The sequence below is a fragment of the Lytechinus variegatus genome, chromosome 1 (assembly GCF_018143015.1).
Source record: "Lytechinus variegatus isolate NC3 chromosome 1, Lvar_3.0, whole genome shotgun sequence".
Taxonomy (NCBI): domain Eukaryota; kingdom Metazoa; phylum Echinodermata; class Echinoidea; order Temnopleuroida; family Toxopneustidae; genus Lytechinus; species Lytechinus variegatus.
The window spans coordinates 30,278,958-30,297,039 of record NC_054740.1 but is presented as its reverse complement, the minus strand read 5'-3'; the positions used below and the strand labels follow the sequence as shown (position 1 = coordinate 30,297,039).

Sequence of the window (18,082 nt, the reverse complement as noted above, 5' to 3'; positions counted from 1 at the left end):
TTCGGCCTTTTGCACTTTGCACCAAGAGTTGCTTTCAATTCAACTAGTCAATCACAAGTCCCAAATAATTGTTATTAATATGTTGAAAATCAGGTTGCAATTAATTTTTATATTTGTTTTTTATTGCAACTTTTTTTAAATGTGCCTCTGTCTACTATGAAAGCTTACTATGTTTTAGGCCAAATCTTGAGAGTTATACATTTTGGTTACCATTTAATTACTAACAGTCTATAAAAGGTGATTTTTTTTTAGTTTCTTATCCCACCATGCCAATTGATTTTTTTTAAGTATACTAATTGTATATTTGATCAGGTGTTATTATTCTTGAAAATTGCAACAGAGTATATTTTGTCATTGTTTCCCTTTTCTTCTTTTAAAGTTTGTGTATTTGGAATAATGAGAGATTGGAAGAGATCATGTTTCAAAGTTCAAAATTCATTATTTACATGAAAATCAATGAATTTGTTATTTCTTTCATATTTCCAATTTAATGATTTCAGTGATTGCATAATTTCTCTTTTTTGTCAAAAAATATATAAGCAAAAGTCACTATTAAATACCATGATATAGGGCACAGTACGTGCAGAATCTGCAAAATGCTTAGATATGTGCATAGGTTGTGCATTAGAAGTTGTTGGACCATACTACCTATTATAATTTTTTTTCACAAATGGTAATTGATCAAACTACAACTAATAAAACCCTCAATTCATATTCTAAGAAGAAGATAACATTCACATAATTATTTCACGTGTTGTGTTCAAATGCAGATGGAACCACTTGGGGCAGACATTATCCCTGTTAATGTAGACGGTGAAGGTTTGAATCCAGATCATCTAGAACAGCTTCTATCAAGATGGGATCCAGAAGATAGTAAGAAAGAGGGGTAAGAAAATAGAGAGAAAGAGGGGAATAAATTATTTAGTAAAACACGAAAATTGCAGATTAGATGAGAAATGTTTGAAAATGGTTGAAAATGGGGGGGGGGGGGTGGAGGGGTAGTTTAAGAAACATAGCAGTGAAGAAAGGAGAAAATAAATGGGACTGTCAAATCAATATCATATCGGCCAAAGCAAGCTTCATCCGCATACATTCGTAATTCCGAAGCTTCGTTATTCGGAAGGTTCGCATATTCTGAAGTTTCATAATTCCGAAGGTTTGTTAGTCCGAAAACGAAATGAGGTTCGTAATTTCGAAGGTTCCTTAGTCCGAAAACGAAGTGAGGTTTGTAATTCCGAAGGTTCGTTAATCAAAAAAAAGAAATGAGGTTCGTAATTCCAAAGGTTCGCTAGTCCGAAAACTAAATGATTAGCTAACCTTATTTAGTTTTCGGACTAACGAACCTTCTGAACAACGAACCTTATTTCGTTTTCGGATTAACGAACCTTATTTCGTTTTCGGATTAACGAACCTTCAGAACATCAAACTTTATTTCATTTTCGGATTATTGAACCTTCGGAATAATGCCACAAATATTCGGATTAACGAACCCTTTTACATTTTCGGATTAGAGCATTGAGGTATAGGCAATTTCCGTGTTTCGGAATTACGAACCTTCGGAATTACGAAGTGTAACCAGCTTCATCAATATTGTCAATAGCTACGACCATTTGGATTTCACTCGTGTTTCATAATTCTTTACATGACACTAGAAAATATGAAGTACGATATAATGAATGAAAGTAATAACCCATCTTTGCATTCATCACATTATGAAACTCGTAGCACTTCGATATTACCCTTTCCAAAGTCATGCTATCAAAATGACCAATACTCAACCATGTCAGGTACTCATTGAGTCCTGGATGGAGAGTGGCAATTGAAGAAAAATGTCTTGCCAAAAGATGTCAGTGTCAATGTTGTATTTGTACCATGAGCAGTGGAATTCAAATATCGGAGCTCAACGTCCAATGTCAAATCATACTTCTCCGCTCATCCACTACACTTAATCTACAAAGCTAAGATGTGTATATAGCTCATCAGAACAAAGAAAAAATTATATATTAACAAAAATTAAGAACAGAAAAAGAATCAGTGTCATACCAATATTCATTCTGTAAAAAAAGTAAAACTTTTTGACTCGGTATCATGTGATTGTTTTCATTGTTCAAGTTGAGGTTACTGTGTTATGAAGTGCTGATAGAAACTACAGAGGTATTAATATATGTCATCAAATCACTATAATAAGAATTCTGAGAGATACATTAATATTTTACAAAAATCATGATAATGAGAATTTTATGTACTGGTAGGTAATCTGAGAGCTAGGTTGTCATATTTCAGATTGATAATTAATTTGTAGCAATGAGGAAATATGTACTTCTGAGAAAAGAATATCCAGTTTCTATGGCAAGGTTAGTTTGTTGGAGGTTATTGGTGTAATTATGTAATATGATACTGATTAAGGAAAATGAAATGATATTCTAGAGATCTTTTAATTTATGTCTTTTTTTTCTGTATGTGAGCATTGATGACAAAGATTTTCTTACAGAATCAGTCATTAAACTGGCTTGACACTAAAACCAAGTTAGTAATAATAAATTTTAGCATATTTGTATAAGAGATAGTTAAATAATGATTTTTTTTAAGATGGTGATTAATTAAGGCTTGTTGCTTTTTTCTGTTTCTGTTGAAATAACTCTCATAAGAACACAGCAGTGAAACTTTCTGCCGTGTTAACGCATATCTATAAATTGTTTTGGTACATAGGAAATATTTTACATGTACATCTAAGTTAATAAGTTTTAGTGGCTGACCTAGATGGCAGACATTACTTTTTGGCCTATTTGGTTAAAAGTGGAGATAATGGCTGAGCTGGGATTCAAACTCAATCCCACAATCATGAACCCACTGCCCTTACTACTAGACATACAATGCTACGATTTCAAGCATAAATGAGCAACAGTTTTGAATAAACAAGTCTTCTGTTTCATGTCATCAATATAGGGCTCAAACCATGCAGCAACAAATCGGAATCAAGTTTACCTATAGATGTTAAAAGATCAGTCATTATTTGAACTTATTTAAGCTGTGTGATCATGATTTGGTATTAGGTTTTAGATTCTTTCTTTAAGTTATTTTTGACAGAGGGCGTATAAAATGGTTGAACAAACATTAGTAAATTAAACTTCTGGGGCCATCATACCTGGATTTGCGGCCATCTTGTGCAGACAGATTGTATAACCACCATGTTTCTCCTTTAATCCCCTTTCTTGATATTAATCATTCCATTCTTTATATCATAAATATTGCATTTTGTGAACAACACAAAATATCAATAATTCATATACTTTATATGAAGAATCATTTGTGTTAAAAAAAAGGCAATTCTTGATACCAAGTCAAGAAATGGTATGTTAAGAGAAAGTTGCTTGCCATGGCCTGCATGTGTTGGCATATGCTTGCTAAAACATTCAGGTGGGTGTTTTATAAAGCTGTTCGTAAAGTTACACACAACTTTAAGAACGACTGGAACATGTTCTTATACATAAGTCAGCTACATAGGGATATATCACGTAGCACAAGAAAGGATCACTAGTCGTGCTTTAAGTCGTTTGTAACTTACGAACAGCTTTATGAAACACCTACCTGGTGTAACCGCCCTTTTATTAAGGGAAACTAACGTCTGTAATTAAATCATATTTGTGAAAGAAGGTAAATAAGGAAAACATAGTTGTTAAAGTTTAAAAGAATAAACAATAATTTAACAAGGGAGGAGAAAGTAATGGCTGTTTGAAAGATGGGATCACTTGATATTTCCATCTTAAATTGGCAGCTGGTCAGTAGATGGTGACAAGTTACAGACAAATCTACCATATGTCATGCACATCAGAAGTCTACCAGTTTTCTCCTAAGAGCCTTTACACTCAGGGGTATAATAAATCCATTGGAGACTGAACGATCTTGTTATAGCACATGTTTTCCATATACAGTCCAGCCCATATTTATATGCAGGCTGAGTTTCCAACCGATTAAAATGTGACATAGATGTCAAATTGTCATGTGTCCTCACAAAAGAAAAATAAAATTGTGAGTGTGACTTTTGAAAAAGATGACATTTACTTTATACTTTTATGCACGCCATAAAATAAAATTGGTTTCATCCTATGTGGAGTGCAAATAAAAACACTGTGTCTGTATGTGTCTGTTTTTGTAACACCAAATGTTTCTACCTCATCTCCTGATGTTAGGTCCGATATACCAAGGGTGCTTTATTTGGTTCCTAATGGAGACAATCCCACTGGTAGCTGTGTTACACTGGAAAGGAGAAAAAGAATTTATGAGCTGGCCAGAAAGTATGATCTACTAATCCTTGAAGATGATGCCTACTATTTCTTGCAATTTGGGGAGGTACGTATGTCATTGCTGCCAAAAATGTACAGGATAACCACACCAGGCGTTTGTACATCATATCATCCAGATTATATTTACAGTAAATTAAATCAAAGTTATTTTGCCATTCAATGGTAACTACCTTGATGATAATGCTCAACAGCCAATTCAACGATTTCAGGATTACCATTGGATGGCAAAGTTACTAAAATAGTAAATTTGTGCAAAGGGCCCTGCTTTTATATTGATCACCTGTAAGGAATGACTACCTGTCTGTAAACATCACGAAGAGGGATTCGGTGTTGGTGTTGAGAGTGTGAAAAGGCTGCTGAACCGAGCTGGTTACAGAGGAACGATAGCGTTCATGTTATCGATAGCCTTTGACGTCTCGCCTCTGCGCTGTACTGCTGAACATCTCAACTTTACGCTAGAACTTTTGAACAACGAAAATCAAATCGGAGAAATTACAATAAAATCTCATCTTTCAGAATGCAAAGGCTAAATCACTTCAGGAATCCGAACGAGTAAAAATTATTGTCTATTAAATTGTTGAAGGCTTTACTGATTTACACCAATATTATAACTGAAAAGTCTAATTTTACGTGGATTTTTCATATTGTTCGCCATCTGTTCTTGGGCTTCAAATCAACAACTTCAACACCAAACTTGAAATCACAACTTTCCCAATCCGTAAGGTTTGGTGTTGTTGAATGGGGGAATTACACATAGATCGTCAACATCAGCTGTGATGCTCAGATAAGCAGACGAAATTCAACACCAGCGCTCAACATAAACTGCCAGAAATATGTCATATTTTCTGAGGTCAATCCCAACACCATCATGATTTCAAGTAAGGTGTTGTTGCTGGTGTTAGTGTTGTCACAACACCAACAACGGATTTCAACACCATACTTGAAATCATAATTTTTATATGCCCGTACTATATGGGACGTATTATGGTATCATGCTCGGTGTCTGTCCGTCTGTGATGTCTGTCCATCTGTCCGTCCGTAAACTTTACTTGGAAACGCGATTACTTAAGTTTGACTTAACCTAGGCTTATATTTTATGTGGTGTGTATGATACTAGCATTGATCCTAGGAATTCTATTGATTTTAAGGTCAGAAGGTCAAAGGTGTAGTCGCCACCTTCTTTTTTTTTCTTGCTTGACCAATAACTAAATTTTCTGTGTTACAGACGGGTGTATTACGTGCTTGCATTAGCAACACTCATTTACTTGAATGTAGGAGCAATGACAATTTAACGCTTTACTAATGGGCAAAGGGGCTTGGCCAGGGATTTAACCCTGGACTTTCAAGTATCTAGTCGGGCGTCTTTACCACTGAACCACAGCAACTCCACTGCATTCAAACTACTCCTGTCTTACTCTTCTCTTGGCAGGAGAGGAGTCCAAGTTTTCTTTCCATGGACGATGACGGGAGGGTTCTCAGATTTGATTCTTTTGCCAAAATCATTTCTGCAGGGTGAGTATAAAGGACTGCAGCTAGATCTTTGGGCCTTAATGGTCTATCATTGTTACCATGCTAATTGTCAGTACTGACAAGCTTCATGAAGCGATGTCCTAGGTAACTCTTCAAACCAGGTGAAGATTGGATTATAAAACTCAAATACATTGGGAAGCATACATACATGTATGTGAAATAATTAATCTTTTGTTATGTTTTGCCTCATGTTTTTAAGCTCAATATGCCTATCAAAATAAGTTATTGATTCATGATGAGGGAACTTAATCTCATCATAGCTGCACATTATCTAATGGCTGCCTGGCATTGAAATTAGTCTGGTTACTGAAAGTTTTCATGGTGATAAAGCCACTATGGGTAAGGTTACTTGTTCTAATATTAACCCTATCTAGGCCGGGGGGGGGCCTCAGAGGCCCCCCCCTCAACGAATCGCTCGATATTTTTTGACCCCGCTGCTCGCTGACTTTTTACTTTCAAGTCTTGCACAACTTTTGAGACCAATTTTGCGTCACCTGGGTACATGGTTCCGAAATTACGCAACATTATGTAAGTGCATGTCAGACCAAAAATTGCTCGAAAACGTGATTTCGTGTACAAAGTCAATGCAAATTGTGTTTTTAACCAAAATTCATAAATGTATGATTATTTTTAGTTTTGCTTGTCTAAATGTATTTATTTGATGCTTTTTATGATCACAGAAGAGTCCCAAACAAATTTCATTGAAGAAACAGTGGAAAACAAAAGGTAAAAATACATGGAAATACATAAGAAATTGCAAAAAAACAATATAATACATAAGAAAATGATTTGACATCGCAATTTTTTCATGTACACTTGCTAAAAACACCACAAAAAGTTTCTATACCAAAAATTAGTACATTTGGAGCTTTATTTAGGGAATTAGAGGAAAAAGTATGATTTCGCACACTAATTATGCATAAATTAGCATAATCACTTAATAGTGATTTGCATGAAATAAATTACTATAACAATCTTGTAGATTATGTCCCAGGCAACCCGCGTGCCAATTTTCGGCGCGATCGTGCAGTTGACGGCCGAGATCTTAGGCCCCCCCTCCCCCCGGCCATATGAACTCCCAAATACCCTGGCCTAGATAGGGTTAAGGAAACACGAGGTCAGCAGATTTTTTTTCTTTGACACAAGTTTAGTAATATATTGTAATAAGATTAAGAAAAACCCTGATGCAAAGGTGTGATGTTATGTAAGAGATACAAGATATGATGTTGTCATTAGGTTTGTTGAGATAACCCACCCTGTATAAGTGTAAAGTATAAAGTATAACATCAAATATTAATAACTGTTTTAATGATTCAAATATTGAAATAAAAATGAATATGAATACATGATTAAATGTAAAACATAATATCAATAGAGTGATAAAATAAAGAGTGATAAGATTATAAAAATAATTCCTCAAAAAGCTGTGTGCACCTGAATTGATAGCCTAGCTTAGCCGGGTAATAATAATAGCAGGGCCTGCTGGGAGAACAGTTTTCGGAACTGAAGTGGCTACCCTGGGTAAATATACTGTTATTATTATTATGATTATTTTTATTATTATAAAATATTTATCATATATTTCAAAGATAATGCACTTTCTTTACATGTACATATAAAATGCTGGTTTTGATATAGCCCTTATGAATAAGCCTTCAGAGTTAGTAAATGTGTTTATCATGTGGGAATAAATGTCTTCTTTAATATGTATAATAAAATTAAACTTTTGTTCTTATTATGACAGTCTTCGTGTTGGTGTATGTACTGGTCCTCAGGCGATAGTAACGTGTATCATCATGCATATGCAGGCTTCTGTCCTTCATACTAGTGTACTTACTCAAGTAAGTCAAATACAATGTTTGTTATAAACCTTGCACAAAAAAAAATCCCCCCCATTCCATGACAAAGATGATATTTGTTTCACCACTCGGGGTTGAAATCTGGAAATCCAGATTTGTTCAATCCTCAATTGGTTGAAGTTACCTTAGTCATGCAACTTTGAATACTTTTCATTTTCACAGTGCTCATAGAAGCATGATATGTCTTATATTAAACATTTTCACAGAAAAAAAAATCGTTGAGAAATTTCAGTACACACATTTAGTAATGCTATTAAACTCAAAGTGGTTGAAAAAATATTAGCGATCATCAAGGGGGGGGGGGGCTTTCTTTGTACAGTTTAGTTCATTATTTATGTATAGTTTGCTTAAGCTGGGAATTATTTATTAACTTTTTACTCAGTTTCTCCTTCATTAATTATTGATTATTTAACTTATTTGTTTTCATTCATTTATTGATTTAGTTAATGTTCCATTTGGTCAAATATTCATTTATAATTGATTTATTCATTCATTCATTCATTCAATAATAAACTTCATCTGTTGATGTATAACTTAATGTGAGATGAATTAATGCTTGTGTTTTAAAGAGCAGCTGTTCAGCAGCATATCTATTGCGTATTATCATCATCATTATACATTAGTTGATTTTTAAGCTTTGCCAGTATAAACACTATCATTGTTAATGCTGTTTGGATTTGAAATGAACATATGTTAATGTACACAGTAGCCACTTGTGGTATGTGTACATCATCTGGTACAAGATCTAGTGAGTTCAAGATAATTTGTTTACTTAGTTGCTATGAGTGCACATGAATGTGATAAAGTAACTATATGTAGTGCACTGTCAGCATATCTACAAGTACTTCTTTGAAGCTCAGAGTCTGATACAGATGAATTTATTGTACATTTGGATATAATGGAATCTCATTTCTTTTTTAATATGTCCTTCAAAAAGTCGAGCAGAGAGTAAATTTTAACCCATTAGAGACAGAGTATGCACATTGATGGACAACATGTGTTATGGCATATAATCAGTCAAGCAGGTTGAGTGCTCCTTTTAGAGGGAACACATGATTTCAATATGCAAGTGTAAGAAAGGCTGATGGTGAATATAAAACTAGCCATTTTCCAGTGAACATTTGGTTTAATTCATATAGAGTTAAGTCTCCCAAATTTCGAAATGGAGCATTGATAGTTCGTATCTGTGATTTTATCTATCCTCATTTTCCTTTTCATAGCTTACAGGTCTCTTGAACTACATTCTTGCCCTATCAACAAGAAAAAGGGCTGAATATTTAAGATTATCACAGATAAAGGAATGAAATTTCTCAAAAAAGAGAGGGGGTATTGAGAGCAAATTTCAGAAAAATGGCCTGCTTGAGCTCCAAAGTTAGATACAAACAATTGTTTTGTGAGTATTTGTATTCTAATGATCACTTTATTGTTTATTTACATATAACCTTTTGCAAAAGGTCAATTTGACTGCCGGTTTTATTGTCAACAAACAATTGTTACACTTGCCCTCAAAATATTTATTGATGCATTGTGACTCCATAGACTTAATTGGTGAGCAAAACTATTCTTTATGATCTATAAAGGTCACAAACCTTTATCCTGGAGTTATTGGATTGGTGACATGGCATTTGCTTTGGCGACAATTGCTCTGTGCTTTATTTCGACTAAGATACAGGGAAAGGGTTGGGGTTGAAATAGGGTTTTAATGTTAGGTTTAGTAAAAGGTATAGTTTTAATCCGGGGTTGAAGTTGGTCATTTAATTAGTGTATGGATTTTTCAGTAGTGCAATTGTCGCCAGAGAAAATGTCATGGAACCACGTTGGATCACATCACAACTTATTCAATAGCATGGGATTTTAAGCAAAATATCTGCAATTCAGAATAACGCATACCTATATATTTTTGTTTCCACGATCTGTATGTATGTTTGGTTTGAGAGGCTTTTATAAAATCTTGTTCTTTGTTTTCATTTTACAAGTGCACTTAAGCATATTATTTCAAGTATGTTCAAGTTCATCATATCTCATTCGCTATCATTAACATCAGTCTTTAGATATATTTATTTTTGCATCATGCAATTATCTATCGTTATTAACATAGTGGATGATGTCTAGTTTAGTTTTAGTGTTGATGATTGGAAACCTTGGTCCAGCACTAAATAATATGGGTTTACAAAATAGCAACCCAATGAATCCAATCACAATATCTTAACACCTAATAATAATTCTCATGCAGTTCTTGTATAGCACATATCACATTATGTCATAATGTCCCTATGCGCTTCCAAAGGACTTGGATATTATGATGATATTGGTGCCAAGCCCACTCACACCGTGTTTACACAGTGACTCGGCTTGGGAGTTTGACACACAAATTTTATGCCGTGTAAACATGATCAGTGTGGTCTGTGAGCCGTGTTGAACATGGCTTTTTTGATCCGCCTAAATCGTAGTTTTCAACCCGCGAGCAAAGTCAGACTTTTTTTGTGTGTATATAAACAGAAAGCTGTGTCGAACCCGCATGGCCTAAGTCAAACACGGCATATATTTGTGACGTCTATTCTACATCCATCCGTGATACACGGGACGTGTCAAACTCACCTTTTTTGTTTCAGTATAAATGCGATCACAGTTGCCCTCTTTGCAGCGTTCAACCCTGCTTAAGGTTTCGACACTCGAGCAGAGTCGTGTGTAAACACGGTATTTAGTTCAATTTTTTGCCCTGAATGGGGTCAAAAGTTAGCCAACACTACCTATTATGATAACTATTTGTATTTGCCCAGTGTAGGTAGCTACTTCAGCTTTTTTAAAAGTTCTCCCAGCTGGCCCTCTATACTATAATGTTATAATTACCCTTCTCCATTCTAATTTGTGAAGCGCCTGACAAGAAGGCAGAAGGTCCCATTTTCTCAGCCTTTGGTATGACTTGGCTGGGGATTGAACCAATGACCTCCCATTAATGAGGCTGGCGCTCTACCACTGAGCCACCATATCAACACCTAACTTGACATCCCATAATTGACCAAGATGTAAATCAATCTCTCTCATTTATACAGCTCACCTTGTACAAGTTATTAAATCACTGGGGTATTGATGGACTATTAAGCCATGTAGGGAAAGTAGCAGCCTTCTACAAAGAGAGAAGAGATATCCTACTTGCAGCAATGGACAAGCACTTGAAAGGTTTGTTGGTTTAAATTCTACATGAGGAATAATTGATGTTCTAGTTTGATGAAGCTGATGAATAATTCATGGTTGATTTCTGGAGAAAACTGATGAATAATTCATGGTATAGTTCTAGGAAAGCTGACAAATAATTCATGGTTTATTTCTGGGAAAACTGATGAATAATTCATCTTTAGTTCTGGGAAAGCTGATGAATAATTCATGGTTGAGTTCTGGAGAAAACTGATGAAAAATTCATGGTTTATTTCTGAGAAAACTGATGAATAATTTGTCTTTAGATCTGGGAAAGCTGATGACTAATTCATGGTTTAGTTCTGGGAAAGCTAATGAATCATTTATGGTTTAGTTGAATGAATAATTCATGGTCAGTGGCATCACTAAGGGTCCAACCTTGGTAATGAAATGACTTGTGTGAAAGGAGAAAAATAAGAGAATCCTATTAATGACTTTTTGAACTAAATCATATGAAGAATAAGAAATTACATATATTTGTGATATATCTGAAAGTACTTTTGTAAATATCAAATTATCTGTTGAGTAGACTGTGAATTGTGGTAAGGACAACTTTCTCTTAATTGTCAGGAATTCACCATTTTCTGTCAAGAGCACTTATTCACAGGGCAAAATTATAAAAATAGATTGTCCCATACTACTCTTATATGTCCTCATAAAAGCAAAATATGAGTTGTAAATTTACCAACACTTGAGGAGAGAAGACTGGCACTGTAAAGTGTGCAAAATCACTTTTAATTCATCCTCTGTGTAAGACATGGCTACCTCGAAAAAACATACAAACATATCTTTTCATCATAAAAACAACAATAAAATCAACAATTTCAAATAAGAACAAGATTTAAAAATAGTCCATGTCCTCAACAAAAGATGATTGTGTCAACTAGGAAAGGAAATGGACAGTGGTCACCCCCACCCCACCATACAGTCACTTTTGTCATTAAAATAAATTGCCAGTCTCCTCTCCTTATAGTCAGCCATTATCATATTGCTTTCATTAATTGCCTTTTATGCTTTATCTAAATTGCATTAGCTTTTTAAATGTATACCCTTTTAAATGCATTTTACTAACTATGTAATTTATTGTGCCAGCACAAACTTGTAAACGTGAATTTTCCAGCTTGGCTGTTTTTTCATGTGTGATTGTTACTAACATGTTTGATCATCAATAAAGACCATTTTTTGATTGAATATAATTGAATTAGTAAAACTTTGGAAAATAATGAAACTTTAGTCATTTCCTGAATTGGAGCAAATAGAAGAGTAGAACATTACAATAGCACGCAATATGAAACCCCCATACAGATTTAGATTTTGTTCGAAGTTCAACTATTTGCTTCTCTGAATTTTCATTTCCCTGTTATTTTTTATTTTTTTTTACTTCCCCTTGAAGTTGAGTGAAGTCACTAGATGGGGCTGTGCATTGTATGAAATATTGAACATGAATGAAACCAAATAAACCACTGTCTATTGTGTGATTGTTTATAAGCCAATCAGAAGGATATTATCCTAATTTGATAGGATTTTGAAAGGGGGAAAATGACACTAAATAGGTTTTTTTGTCCTAGATATAGGATTTTTTGAAACTTGTAGGGATGATGATTTTTGGTATGATTTTCAAAATTTTAATGAAAAATCAAAAAACAGATTTCAGGTTTGGGAATAGGACAAAAAGAATTAAAGAGAAGGACTTTTCAAAATCAAGGTTGGCATCTTTGCTTGTTTGTGTTTCCATACAAGTCAGCCATTCAAAGACTTTGGACTAAAATTTTTGAAATTAAAGTTTGCAGTGCCAGGAAGTATATTTTACCACCTGTTTGCAAACAGCTATGGGCCTATAAAAAGGGACAATTGATAGGCCTTGGGCCTTTGTCCCTTTGTTTTTATTTTTTTATAAATGTAGTAATTTTGTTGATATTCTGTACTTTGTTGAGTATGTCTGTTGATTCATTTTTCATTCATTGTTTGGGGGATTGATTTGTGCTATTATTGTAGGGTCAAGTTCTGATTTGTAGAATAAATGAGATTGAATTGAAATTTGCTTGTATCCAGAACTTGAAATGATTGAAAGTTGATGCATATACATGTGATTAAAGCTCATTTATGAACAAAAGAGTTCAATTTGCCTTACTGTTTTAATAGTAAAACTCTTACTGAGCTGTTTTGACACACAGGCTAAAATTGCAGCATGTTTGCTCATTGAATGATCTCTTACTTAGGTCTTGCCAAGTGGAATGTTCCGAATGGGGGGATGTTTGTTTGGATGGAACTGATTGGTGTCAATGATTCCTATGACCTCATCTCTAAGAAAGCCATGGAGAAAGAAGTCTTGTTTGTCCCTGGTATAGCCTTCTATCCTGATAAGACCAAACCATCTCCATTTATCAGGGCATGTTTCTCTGTCTGTTCTGATGATAACATGGAAGAGGTAAGAGAAAGGGATCAACTTGAGCTGACCTAGCTGGGGCCCGGAAATGGCCTATCAAGATAACCGTTGCATGCACATTTTGCTCAGCAGACTGTCTAGGAACCAATCAGAATTGTTCTTTCAAATTAGCAATTACTCACTAATCTTTGTGTTACGGGGCCCTGGAAAGCATTTCATGAAGACTTTAGTGAGAGATTTTCACTGACTAAAGTCAGTGCATAGTAAAAAATGATGATGTTAATTTTTTTTACTGAACCCTCAGCCAATCAGATGCAAGGATTTCAGTAGCTTAATAACATTTGTTAGTGAAAAATCAATGACTGATTTTCTTCAGGAAACGCTCCCCGGATATTTGGTCAGTGACAATTACATTATGTTATAACATGGGATTTCAAAAGAATATGGTAGTTTATGATTACTTTTAGGTTTAAGTTCAGAGTTTAAAAATGGTTTGACAATATACATGAACAGCTGAGAGTTCTTTGTTGACAATTGGTGAACCGGGACAGCTGATCATTGTAAGATTTTGAGCTGAAGAAAAATTGTAACTGTGTCATTTGTCCATAGTCCAGGAAAAAACTGCTGATTTGATTCACCAAGATTTGACAAAGACCACTTTGTCATGGAGGGCTTTGGACTATAGATTGTCTATGTTGTAGAATCTGTCTCTGTTCTTATTGTGTAAACACGCTAATGAGGTCCCCGCCCCCCTATCATGCTACACCACATTAAAGGAAAATATGTTCCCACCTTGAACACCATTGCTTCACCACTAAAAAATGATTAGAAGGGCTTTCTGAATGAGAGACATTACTCTCGCTAAATAAATTCTGATTTTTTTTGTCAATATTTATTTTATTAAAATTTGAACCACAGTAACCTTGTGAAAAATATTCCTTTACAAAAATTCTATGAATTATCATTTACTGTTTTACACATTTATGACAATTGTTTGTCTTTTGTCTCAATTTAATTTCAATTCTATTTCTTTGTCTTTTATTCTGTCTCCCTTAGGGTATAAGACGACTAGCTGAGTTGCTTAAAGATGAGCAGAAGACAAAGTAGGATGTCAGGATCTTTTCATCTAAATAATAAAAGCTGCCATTGTTTGATAACACTATCATATTCTTGTACATGTTGCTTTTCTAGTCCCCCCACCTTCAACATTTTAAAAAATAAATCTTTGATGTGAAAAATATCATGTCACGATATTTCATTATATTTTTCTGTTCAAGTCTCGTGCAACTTTTAGATCAACTTCGCAATGCCTGGGTATGTGATTCGGAAGTCAGATCCCAAATTGCTAAAAAAAATGTGATTTGTTGTACAAATCCAATGCAAATTGTGTATGTAGCTAAAGTTCATAGATTCATCATTATTTTTTCTTTACTAATTGTAATTTATTTCATGTTATGTACCACTGAAATGGTGTTGCTAACAATTTCCGTCAAAAATACAATAAAAAAACAAAGCAAAATAACAAAGAAATACATAAGAAATTGAACAACTTCTAACATACCTAATAAAAAAAAGAACAACTTTATTTCAATATATATTTGACTAAGTATCCTACAAAGTGTGTCCAGACCAAAATTGATCAGTTTTGGAGCTATATTGAAAGATTTAAGGCCAAATTATGATTTATGCTCTGATTAGGATGATTGATTAAACATAAATTTGAATGATTTGGTACTATTAATTATCCAATATTGGAAATTACATCATGGGTGATATACTTGCCAATTTTTGTCTCAATCATGCAATCAGAGAGAGGTGGTAACCCCACTTGGTTCCTATATTGATTAGAACCGTGTAAGTGTTGTGGTGTAGCGGTTCTGACTCTCGCCTCTTAATCAGAGGGTTGTGTGTTTGAATCTCACCACAGCTATATGGCAAAGTCCAGATTTGACTTTGACATATGGAAGCTCTCTTTCCCAATGCTAACATAGAGGGACGCCAATCACTAACCCAGTGCCTATCCCCACTCCAAGGGAGTGGAGAAAGGGCATGCTATGTTCGCGGGTAAGCTATACGCTCCGATTGCCAGATGATATCTGTAAACCAGAGACGTACCGATATATTAAGCACTATATAAAGTGGAATATCATTTTTCATTTACTTATTGAATCAACAAAATCATGGTATGTATATACAAACAGTAATGAGTGATTAAAACAATTAGAGACAAAATCAAACATAAATCAAAAGAAAAAGAAAACACCTTGTGTAATTTCATAACATTCGTATACATGCAGCTAGCCCGTTCTGATGGAGGAAAATTATTTTCTTTCTCTTATCTTGCTCACCAGATCATGTTTATATAAAACTTTCATTATTAGTAGTAGTATGAAAGTGCTTTCAACTATGGAGTATTCAGAAATATCAGGCACGTTTACATACATATATCTGACAACATGCTTAATTTGTTTAGATTATTCATTTCATCATGAGTGTAATGTATAGTTGGATTGTTAATAACCCTAAAAGGACTGGGCTATTTGAGATCTATCGAGGACTGGGGGGGGGATCATGCCCCCCAGTCCTTTTAGGGTTAATGTTGATTGTGTAAATTTTGAATATTGAATAATCATTCTGACAAAATCATGATTTCCTTGTTACACACACAATATCGTATTGCTATCTCTTTATTAAGTCAAACATTTGGTTCTTTTCCCTCCTATTTTGTGTGTTAAATTAGAAATTTTGTATCAAAATAAATACTTTGTAAAGTTGCAAATGATATTACAATCGACTGGAGTATGGAAAGCCAAAATGGGGTTCTGAATCACTAATTTTCATTAGCTTTTAGTTAGACTATACAGATATTGGTTGTCATTCTTACTTGAAATGCACATTGTATCAAGTTATGGAATCATTTGAAATATATATACACTAGTTGTCAATGAGGACAAAAATTGAAAAATATTGAAGGTCAAATTTTGACATGGTTCCCTGTTTTTATCATAAAACAAAAGTATTCCGAATGTTATTTGTATATTATTTATTTACTGGATCATTAGTAATCACGAATGTTATTGTTGTGAATTTACTGGTGTTGCAGGCAGTAGGGGATCTAGCCAATAGGGCTGTCTTTACCAGCCCGAGTTTTCAAATAAGCGCGCTATTTCTGATCTGGCAAATTATCCTGATCTGAACAATCTCGAGGTTATTTGTTATGGAGACGCAATTATCGCTCTAATTTGTAGGATTAATCTCGAGATTGCAATCCCAAGTCAACTTGGGATTAATTGCAAAATAGCGCGCTATTTTACAAATTATCCCGCTAATTACCAGCTCTGCAGACGCACTTGGGATTATGTATTCATGGCGTCAGACCATATTATCTCAGGGGCCATATTTTTTCTGCACAATAGTCGGCTTTTCAAAACTGTTGTTTCTAATCCAGTTACATCGCCACCTTGCTGCATTTTATTGTTTTTTTAATTTAGATTTGATGTGGTGTCTGCAGAATGAGTGATTTGAAAAAGAAATATAGAAAAGGAATTTTGAGTTGAATTTAAGGCTGGTTGACTAAAAGAGAGGAAGGTATGTGAAAATCTTGAAAACAACTGAAATATGATAAATCTACCAGTAGTGTGGAATAGATGTTCGCAGGGATTATGATTCTCACTTAGAACACTGAAATTGTACTTATGGTAATTGGAACACAAAATCTGAAGTTGTCAAATGTCTTTACTATTTAAGAAGATTATGCATGTATATTCTACAGACTTTCACTTAAAGGATTTATCATAAGAATATAGGAGGTAAATTATATTGAATTATATAACGAGAATTTATATAACAATATTATATAGATTATATCTTCTGAGATGAAATACTGATTCCAGGTACTATTTGTTGATCTTTTATCTTTATTGAAGTCAATATTTTTATTTAAAAAAGATCATATTTGTGTATATGTGTTTATATCGATTGATTTCTGGTTTAACTGAACATCAATAAATATGATATAAAAAATCCATTTTTATTTTGTATGCGTTGTTATATATTGCCTTTTTAGTTTAAGTAAGGACTTTTATTTTATAAAAAAAAAGATATTTGTACATGTTGTGCATATACTGTATGTATGTTTATGTAGTTTAACTGAACAACATTATACATGATATACAAAATCTATTTTCATTTTGTATCTGTTATGTCATTGCTTCATGGTAAAATGACTTGTTGGTGCTTTCAAATTGATTCTCCCAGTAAAAAGTCTATTCTGAAGTCAATCATATTCTGTCATTTTGGAGAAAAAAAATAGATTGCAAGTTCTGATAGATACTTGATGCTAAAAGGGCACCTTAGTTGCATCTAAAAGCAAGTGACACATTAGTCAAATTTGAGTTATTGTACTTTCTGAAACACCCTTTGTATGTTGCACATTCAGGCAAAATTTGGGGAATAAATGGTTGTTCATTGGAAAGATATTGAAGAAAATATGTTAAATTGCATTGACGCCTATGTAAATGAGGAACACACATTGATCATTTACAACAAATGATACTTTTGTAGTTCTTGCTTCTTTTTGCCAAAGTACAGCAGCATTGCCATCACCTTGAAAGACATAAAGAGTAAAGTTTTACATGCAATTCACAGAAATTAACTCCCTGAAATCAGCTTGCAGTTTCTTTAAATCTTGTTCAGATATGAAGCAACAAAGCTTTATTGTTGAAATTATGTTGTTCAGACATGGTGTTATGGCACATTTGGGTTACAAATAATAAATGTACAGGAACATATCCTTGCGCATTTTAGTT

The 18,082-nt window shown here is 34.0% G+C and overlaps 1 protein-coding gene across 1 annotated transcript in view; it reads left to right on the top strand.

Annotated features, from left to right (window-relative positions):
- LOC121430250 (kynurenine/alpha-aminoadipate aminotransferase, mitochondrial-like) overlaps window positions 1-14,408 on the top strand; it is a 37,042-nt gene extending 22,634 nt beyond the window's left edge. Inside the window, 7 exon segments of the mRNA XM_041627531.1 lie at window positions 771-886; window positions 4,191-4,350; window positions 5,734-5,816; window positions 7,579-7,675; window positions 10,747-10,873; window positions 13,108-13,316; window positions 14,331-14,408. Of these exon segments, the coding sequence (XP_041483465.1) occupies window positions 771-886; window positions 4,191-4,350; window positions 5,734-5,816; window positions 7,579-7,675; window positions 10,747-10,873; window positions 13,108-13,316; window positions 14,331-14,408 (870 nt within the window).
- The last annotated feature ends 3,674 nt before the right edge of the window (window positions 14,409-18,082 follow it).